The sequence below is a fragment of the Aphis gossypii genome, chromosome X, assembly GCF_020184175.1.
Source record: "Aphis gossypii isolate Hap1 chromosome X, ASM2018417v2, whole genome shotgun sequence".
NCBI classification, from domain to species: Eukaryota; Metazoa; Arthropoda; class Insecta; order Hemiptera; family Aphididae; genus Aphis; species Aphis gossypii.
In genome coordinates, this window is record NC_065533.1 from 51,900,645 (window position 1) to 51,910,306 (window position 9,662).

General features: G+C 30.6%; 1 protein-coding gene across 1 annotated transcript; it reads right to left on the minus strand.

Annotated features, from left to right (window-relative positions):
- Positions 1 to 1,893: 1,893 nt before the first annotated feature.
- Positions 1,894 to 5,756, minus strand: LOC114127007 (WD repeat-containing protein 36). The gene is made up of 4 exons (XM_027991082.2): positions 5,514 to 5,756; positions 3,152 to 4,636; positions 2,815 to 3,083; positions 1,894 to 2,737 (listed from the first exon to the last, which is right to left on the minus strand). Exons 1-4 carry the CDS (start codon positions 5,551 to 5,553, stop codon positions 1,904 to 1,906), a joined length of 2,628 nt encoding a protein of 875 aa, XP_027846883.2. The 5' UTR covers positions 5,554 to 5,756; the 3' UTR covers positions 1,894 to 1,903.
- Positions 5,757 to 9,662: the final 3,906 nt, after the last annotated feature.

Consider the following 9,662-nt stretch of genomic DNA (forward strand, 5'->3'; position numbering starts at 1 on the left):
CACGGTCTTATAAAAAAATAGAAGACTGTGTTTGTAAGAAATTGGCGCCAAGATGATAAGCGCTACTGCTTTTTGCATAGCTTCATATGCATATCTATGACTTTTTGGTACAGAAGACAGAAATCTATGCTTATTGAAAGCGCTGTAGATTATAATCTATCGTGATTGAAAGTATCCTTAAATAATCCAAGGTGTATAATCCACCTTGAAATAATCTTTAAGTAGGTAATCTTTAATTTTGTCTATGGTTATTGGAATTGTTATCTTCACACCGCGATCCACAAACTTGAGAGATACGACGAGTTATTCACCGACACGCGATAATAGTTATTGGAGTAACTCAGTAACGTCGCACGTACTACGTAGACGGTATACTCTATAGGGCAAGGGCGTTGAACTATTAACAAGGTATTTTAAAATAATTCAATTTTTTAACGAGTTTTGAGTGTACAAAACCTGTAGACAAATAATTCTAAATACTTTCTTTTTTTTTTTTATTATTATTATTATTATTAATCTTTTACACATGCTTTCAATTGAATGGTGTTAAATGAAATAAAAAATACTAAAATGATCTATAAAATTAATTCAGTTCAGTTAGGTTAAAACATAAGACAAATTGTAAGTAAAAAATTTGAAAGTATCTATAAATACATTATTAAAATACTTTTCTGTATTTGTTCTTGCATACTTTTTTACAGAGTATTCAATTTATATGTTTTAAGGACAATTCAAAATAAGTATCTAAGCTCTGTGTTTATTCTTAAATACTTTTAAAAAGTAACTTTATTCTTTTAATCTGTTAACAAGTATCTAAAAAATATTTCATAAGGTCGCTACATCCCTGTTGATCGTTGTGAGTAGTAACTAATAGCAGTGGTATAACAGTATAAATGGTACTTACCAAAAATGGTCTGATCACACATTCTTAAAATGCATTACATTGTATACTATTATGACGTCTTTTTTCTTTTTCCTTACGGTCCCAACACTCCCAACAACATGGGGTTGATCATCCTTATTCTTTGTTTTTATGGGGCATAGAGTTGTCACCCAAAACTCTTCTTTACTCGCACCAGCTATTTTCATTTAATCCTGTTCTGATTATATATTTGTTTTTTGGTATACTTCTTTACTTTATAGTTTATTACTTATACTAATAACATGACCTAATCATCTCAACCTTTTTTTGCTTATAATAATTGCCACTCATAAATTATAAAAAGTTTAATTACCTGAAGTTTATGATTATGAATAGTTTTTACCACCATTATCTACATGTTAATTATTATTTTTTTATGTCGTGTCTCTTTGAGTATACCTAATTCATCTGTTGATTTCTCATTATCTTTTCCCTACAAGTGATAAATAATATATTTTTACTCAAATCACAATGAATTGTAAAACCATCTTAAATGATTAATTATTTCATTAATTTTAGTCATATTTTAAAAATACGAGTATATAATATATATAAGGCTATTTTATTATCAAACAACACTTATTTTAAAACAATTAATGTTGTTGATCATACATATACTTTTAACTGTATCTTTTAAATTGTTGAATAACAACACACATTTTTAATTATATATTCTGAAACAGAATATTTAGCATTTCAATATTTAACTAAAATTACTTTATGTTTAACTTAACACCATGATATATGATGTTATAATTTAAATCAATATAATAAATATACTTTTTTAAATACCTTATTAAGTTGTATTATAATGTATTAATATTGATTCTTGAATTGTATTTGATTATTTGTTTAATTAATAAATTATATTGTATTATCTATGATCAATTATATAATTCTAACTAGATATTAAACTGTATTAATTTATAAATACTTAACACAAGCATTAAAAAAATAAACAAGAACTCAAATAAATGCTTATTAATTATTTTTCATATATTCAATAATACTTAAACATAATAAAAAGTTATTTTGTAAATGCTCCCATGCATTATGTTTTGATATCTCCTCAATACTATTGATTGCTTCTGGTCGCTGGGCCAATGCACGTCCATTATATTTTAAAAATACACCCAAATATGATTGTATTAGCTCAAAGTCTTTGTTTTTAATTGATATTTCATTTAAAAGATTTAAAAATTTAATTATTAATTCATAAGTCCCGCCTGCTTCTGGTGATAAGCTTCTTACTTCATAGTTCAAAGCTGATGGTCCCATTAATTTTAATTGATCAAATAAATTTTGATAATCTTGTGACGAAGTAGCTTTTAAAAGTTGTTGAGCAAAAACAGTTTGCATAACTGTTTCTGGAATTTTAGTATTTGTATCTGTTTTACCAACTCCATTTAAATCAAATTGAAAGTCTACTGATTGTATAGTAGGCAGGAAAAATGGAGCAGCAGCTGGAGCTTTAGGTGGTTGTACTGGTTTGTTTCTTTTTTTGACAGCATCTAAATTTAATATACTCTGCCATCTAGCGTCATTTAGGCCGCTCATAGTTATGGTGTTTTCAATTTGCCCTTTGGAGATATATTCATCTGTATCTTCATCAATAGGGCATTCTAAAGATTCTTGATTTATTCCAGTCAATGGAAGAGGCTCTATAGTCTGATCTTCTTCAGTGATCGGTCGTAAACTAACGTGATTGTATAATGTTTTGTTAAACCATAAATATATTCCCAAACGGTCAGCGTGCGCCGTAGCCAGATAACTACCGGTAGGAGAAAATGTCAATGAAACGCAAGGTGTATCAACCTAAAATATTATAACAATTAAATATATATAATTATATAATATTTATGATCCAATTATAAATATATCAGGTTACTTACTTTTAGTATATCGATCATTGATGATGATGGAATGTCCCAAGTACGAATGGTTGAATCCATTGCTGATGAAACTAACCATCTGGAATCTGGACTAAATGTCAAATCAGTTAAAGGACCTCGGTGACCAGTAAACTTTCTTATGATGGTGCGAGTATCAATATCGACTAGACTAATGTTATAATTATCTAAAGCAACTGCAAGGAATGAACTTTCTGTGTGCCAGCTAAATAATGAAACTGTATCTTCTAACTCCAATTTAGATAATAAATCTGAAAAAAAAAAATATTTTTAATAAAATGCTATTTAATCAATATATTTTAAAATAAATGTGACATACTTAATTTTTTGAAATTCCAGAATTTTAAAAATGTATCAGAGCCACCAGATACCATTATTTGATTAAGTGTGTCTACATAGACTCCACGTACACATTTATGGGCTATTGGTTCTCCATAAGTTCCTCTATGTAAGCCTGACTGAATGTTGTACTTATCAATGTGACCAGAACTATATCCAACAACTGCAAAATTACCACAATGCGTAAGACATGCACATGTGGCGCTGATTCCTTTCTGCCCACTGACATTTTTCTTAAATCTTTCATGACATAACTTATGCTCTCCCATTTTACTCTTGTCAAATGACCAAGTAGTTACAGTCGGTATACCTCTATGTACAGCAACAATGCTGTCCCATTCTTTATCTCGTGTAGTTTCTGATGTGAAAGTAGATATTGGAGGCATTATAAGAGGATCAGCCCATTTATTTCCCTTTTTTTTAGAAGCTTTACGATTATATGATGCACGTCCAAAACTTTTATTCGCAATTTCAGTGACTGTATTGAAGACACGCAATGATGAATCATTGCCAGAACTTAAAATACTAGCACCATCCGCCCCGTGAAAACGAATAGAAACAGGAGGTTTGAAATGACCTTCACGTATTTTAAATAAACTGGCCGAACCATCAGACATGTCAAAACGCCACATTTTCAAAGAATTATCAGAAGACGAAGTCACAAGAAGTGGTTCGTCAGGTAAACACTGAAGACCACAAACCGGTCCATGATGCGCTTTAATAATTAAGCTGTCAACTTTTCCTTCTTCGAGATTCCAAACTACTACAGTGCCCTTTGGACTACCAGTTATCATTAATTGTCGTTTAATAAGAAAACTTATACGTGTAACCGAACCCCAATCTTGTGTAAAACTTATGTTGGTTACATCAAACTTTAAATTGTGCAAAATAATTTTTCCATTACTCAATCCTATTGCCATCATGTCTTCAGCTGGAGCTGGTTCTAAGCTGGTCACACAACTATTCCAACCCTTAAATTCATAAATCATAGATCCTGTTTTAATGTTCCACAGCTGTAATTTTCCTTCAGCTGAGCCAATTAATAATTTATTAGTATATGTTGGTGGATGGCATATAGCTGTTGCAGTGAAGTCTAATTGAATTTCTTTGTATAAACTCTCACTTTTTACATCCCAAATTTTAAGAACTCCTGATTCATCAATAGACACTAAATTAGCCGCAAATGGAAACAATAATTTGATAGCTGCTTTGTGACCTGTATACATGTGTTTCACTTCTATCCCTCGTCGCCATGCATATATATTATTTCCACAACTAGTATAAACCAGATAACTATCAGCCGCTAAACAAGTTATGTCAGTTTCATGTTGTGGGCTTACTGATAGAAGTTGAAATCTATCAGAACTATATGTGTGAAAAGCACGTCCAACGCATGTGATTATGAGATTTTCTCGTCTGAGGTTTATGTAGCGGGTAACGAGTGGAATATCATTGCTGACATATCCTGAAACAATTTAAAAATAAATTAATATAAATGGCCGAACTATTATAAAGTAAGTATTTAACATTTTAAAACGTGTAAGTAATTGATACTCATAAAAACTTAAATACTAGTACATTGTTAAGATAGATACTTATATTTTATTATTTTATTTCATTTGAGCTAAAATATTAAATACCTCAATTACCACAACACAATGCTATTATACATTTATAAATAACAAGATGAATAGTAAAACCCCAAAATTGTTTCAAACTATTATCTGACAAATTAGTGAAGTATTAAAATGATTTAAATAGTTAACGTTAGATACTTTTCATACTTCAAATATCTTATTCTGATAAAAATGTGTAATTACTTATATATTCATTTTCTCTTAATCAGTATCATATAGTTCACAAACTCAGCTCCATCGATTGCATAAAAATAAATCATCAACAGAAAACTATAGACTTTATTTTAGTTAACAAAAGTATAACGCTATTCTAATGTTCAATATCCCACTAAGCGTCAGTAGTCGACTGTAATAACTAATAAACAAATGCAGTTTTGTCACATTATCGGATTATAAGAGTATCGATAACATCGATCATCGATGTACATCAATTGACCAAACAAAGAAAAATGTATTACGTTACACGCAATGTTCAAATGATGTAGAGGTAGACTAACGGAGTAAAGGAAGTGGTCGAGTGCGTGGAAACCATTTGTGTTCGAGTGTTCTAATAGATACTTTGTACCGTGTTGGACGTATCCATAAAAAGTCGATTACTTTTTGAACGGAACGGATAACGCAGCAGACGTGACAACGTCGTTGTCGCGAGGGCGGCCGGCCACGTGCAAATATATAAAAAACAAATTGACAACAGTAGGTACTCACCGAGAGCTCGGTTCTGCAAGAATATTTTACTGGACGACATCGCTCAGGACGGCAATGCGTTCGACAGCGTTATGACTGCAATCTAGTCCTCGTCGGCCTTAACAAACGGATCGTGATGCTCGCGAACGATTGACGCGGACGAGCGGATACAAAGCGAATACCGAATATCGATGGCGACTAGACGCACGTGTACAGCTACTCGTGCGCTATCGAATATCAACATACCGCAGTCTCGCCGACGATCGTCGTTATCGTCCATAACGATTATCATTGTTATCAGCGTTACGGTGTTAAACGTCTTTGAGATAATCTTTCTTTCGGGTTTTAGTACACGTCATCCACAATCCACTCGTCCGATACTCCGATCGCGGTCCTAACAACTACAACTGTCTAATGCCATACACTCCGACTAAGCCATTCAGCGGAGTGTAAGGTCCGTGCTTAAATCATACAATAATATGATCTAAGGGTCTGTGTAATTGCGATCATGGCGATCTATTTCACGATTTAAGATATCGTGATCTATAATAATATGGACGGGATCTAGGTAGCCCACAGCCGTTCGCAATAAAAATTCACTTCTGTAATCTATGAAGAACGCTTCCGTTTTCCGTTTGTTTATTTATTCATCACTACTCTCTGTTGGCCAAAAATCGCCGCAATATGCAGTAACTGCATACATACTCTATTGTCTATTTATAATAGATATCTTAAAAGGGTTTTTAATAAACTTATTTTTTCAAAAGTGATTCGAGATTCAAGATACACATTAATGAATAATAATTCATAATTCATATGATCATATGATTGACGTATCGTATGTTCGTGTGTATACTATTAATATTAATATTATCTATGTATCTGAAGTTTAAAATCAAATTATTAAAACTTAATTTATTATCTCATTGCATTAAATATATTATTATTTATTAATAATATCCTGAGTAGTAAGTAGTTAGTAGACATTCTTTTATAAGTCGCATCATATTGTTACAATTTATTGTACTAAATATTAACGTCAGTGTAATTTATTTATAATTAGGTAATTGATAACCAATAGATAATTTTACAGAAGTACAATACATACAATTTATAGATAATAGTAATAAAGGACTAACTTTAGAATATATAAATTAAATAATATAAATTAAAATAGGTTTATAAATTAACGTCTCAGTATTGGTAATCATGGACTAGCTTGTCCATGTAGCTTGTGAACACATTTATGTTGGTTACCCCTGATATATAACTATATAAGGTACATTTATGTGTTACATATCGTTTAGTTATCGAATCGTTATATATTGTTTATACACTGACATATATGATTCTTTGGCGAGTGGCGGTTAGCTTACATGAAACAGTACACCATTTAACTGTATATAGATAACACTAACATAAACATTTGGTGAAAATTTCAAGTATATACAGTGATTAGTTTTTGAATTACAACCATATAAAAAAATCGATCCGGTCGAAAACTGGTTTTGCGTGAAAATTCCCGTTTTTCCGTCATTTTTTTTTTGTTTTTCTCGATTTTTTTGAAAACTGTTGGAAAATATTTACTTTTTACTTCTATAATGCACCAAGGATATTCACTTTTCCATCGGAAACCACCCCCGAAGTTTGAAATTGAAGCATTATTTCGACTAGTTATGCTGTACACAGACACACAAAAAAAAAAACATACATCATTGTAAAATCAATACATTCATCTTTCCGTTCAGAATCTAAAAAAACTCAAAAAAATCGAAAATTTCAATTGTTTATAAATAATTCAAAAAAGACAAAATTTAATATCGATATAAGTTCATAAGATAGGTAACACGCCATGTGAATACGTCAACCTCTCAAAATAAATGTAAATTTCCATATTCATTTTATACTACGTGCTTCATAGTGCATAATATACTTATATTATATTATAATACTTAGGATAGATATGTTAATGTACATAGGCGAAACTATAGACAATTTCATTTGGACAGGCCAGTGACAAATATGAAAAAACATTTTAATTTTTTAATTTTTATCTTAAATTTTACTATAACTTATACTAAGTCAGTATGATATATTATATTATATACCATGATATATCCAGCCAGTATTAGGTCAGGCCATGACCTGACTGGCCTGACTCGTATAGTTTTGCCTATGTTAATGTATTACCTATACATAAATATTAAATAATAAGTATATAATATAAATATACCTATATACCTATATTTATTACGGTGTATTACATTTAAATATTGGTCCATAAAGAACAACTCGAGCCTGAACGTGTAATTATACTATCGAGTTTCGCCGTAACTGCTTATTGCTCATTATCTAATCATATAATTAAATAAGGATTTTTAACAAAACTCAATTTCGTTATTTTAGATATTCACGAGAGCCGTTATAATAATTATACGTCTAATAATCGTGAATAAAAAACGCGCGTTTTAAGGCCCCTGCAAACGTGTCATTTTTAAGGAGTTGTATTTAGGCAACTATTTCGTTCCTTGCCGACACTGCTCGTCGTTGTGTGTGTAGTAAATGATCATTAGTGTGTGTATGTATATTCCCCCCCCCCCAAACACAACCCGCATCAATGCACGGTTTATTGTTTATGTCTTATCTAATTTTTCGATGATCGTAAATAAAAATAACTCGTAAATATATGCGATGTACAATATACCTATATACTGTATAATAATTAATAGAATTTATAATCAATGCATTTTTTTTCATTGATGTACATTTTAGATTACCTATTATTGAATTTGGGAACAATGGTAGCTAATTACTAATTAGTATCTTATAACAATATATATTACGCATGAAATAAACCAATCGGTTTATTTACTAACGACAAGTAGCTACGAGTAGAAATTACTACAGACGAGTATTATGCATTATGTAAACCTGTGAGGTGGAAGAGCATGTTGTAAATGGCAATAATCCTAACAATTATCGTATAATAAAACAAATATTGTTCAATGATAAAATCCATAAACTCTAATGACAAACCGAATCTGATAAACCGGTTCTATTTTTGTCAATAAAACTATTTTTATAATCATTCGTGAAATTAATATCGATAACGAAAACAATGAATTGCCGAGATTGTCGGCGACGGGTTGGCTTAACGCACGCGCATGCACATGTCAATAAATTCATTAGATCAAAATGCTCAAATCCATTTTATGAATAAGAAAGACCTACGCGACTGAAAGAAATTTGATTACTTCTTATAGTCCAATTTCAAAAATGTAAACATTTTTGTATTGGTAAACAAGTTTAATTTGCATCGGTCGGAGCACTTTTTCAATTTTATCAATTTCCTTACGAGAATAGTTCAAAATAGATATAATTAAATTGTATAAATTTTTCAATTTTAAGTTTTAAATATACTGAAAAATATTTAAAATATTAAATATATGCTCCAACCGATGCAAAGTAAACTTGTTTACCAATTCAAACATCTTTACATTTTTGAAATTGGACAATTAGAAGTACTCAAATTTCTTTCAGTCCCGTAAGTCTTTTTGATGAAAAATTGATAGAGTTTGCAGGGGCCTTAAGTTAATTAATCGATGATGTTTTGACCGGTTTAGATTTATTTTTATTACGATTGTCGATTGTTGACTTCTTATTGCTATTGCCTCGACGCTTCGTCGTGCCATTTATTACATTATTATATTATTATATTGTTATTGCGTCCGACACACTGGCAATGAAAACAAATAGATATATTTTAATAATTAATATTATATTTACATAATATACTGAACTGTTGTTGAACACATTTTATTTATATAAAACGTATAATAATACAATAGATTATAGAACGATTGCACGAATGCGCGTTAAAATATATATTATATTATATATTGACATACATCCATCTACTCGGCGTTTCGAGTACGTACATTGGTTGAATTATGATTTTTAATTATTTTAATAACAAGCGCCTAAGGAGTATGACGTCGACGTGAACTACAGTATAGTATACTACATAATTTAAACAAATGACCGTGTATAGGTATAATATTATAATATTCTATAAAACCAGAATTATTGTCAGGCGGCAAAACGAGTGTCCGACCTTGAAGATAAATGCCAGACTGCAATCATACGAAGGTAATACGGATATTATTATTC

What these genes read in the sequence shown, in the direction of transcription:
- LOC114127007 (XM_027991082.2), bottom strand. Translation starts at nt 5,553, where the DNA reads ATGTCGTCCAGTAAAATATTCTTGCAGAACCGAGCTCTCG. An exon ending in CTTGCAGAACCGAGCTCTCG is followed by an intron (nt 4,637 to 5,513) that starts GTGAGTACCTAC and finishes AAATTGTTTCAG; the next exon opens with GATATGTCAGCAATGATATT. An exon ending in CTGGAATTTCAAAAAATTAA is followed by an intron (nt 3,084 to 3,151) that starts GTATGTCACATT and finishes TTTTTTTTTCAG; the next exon opens with ATTTATTATCTAAATTGGAG.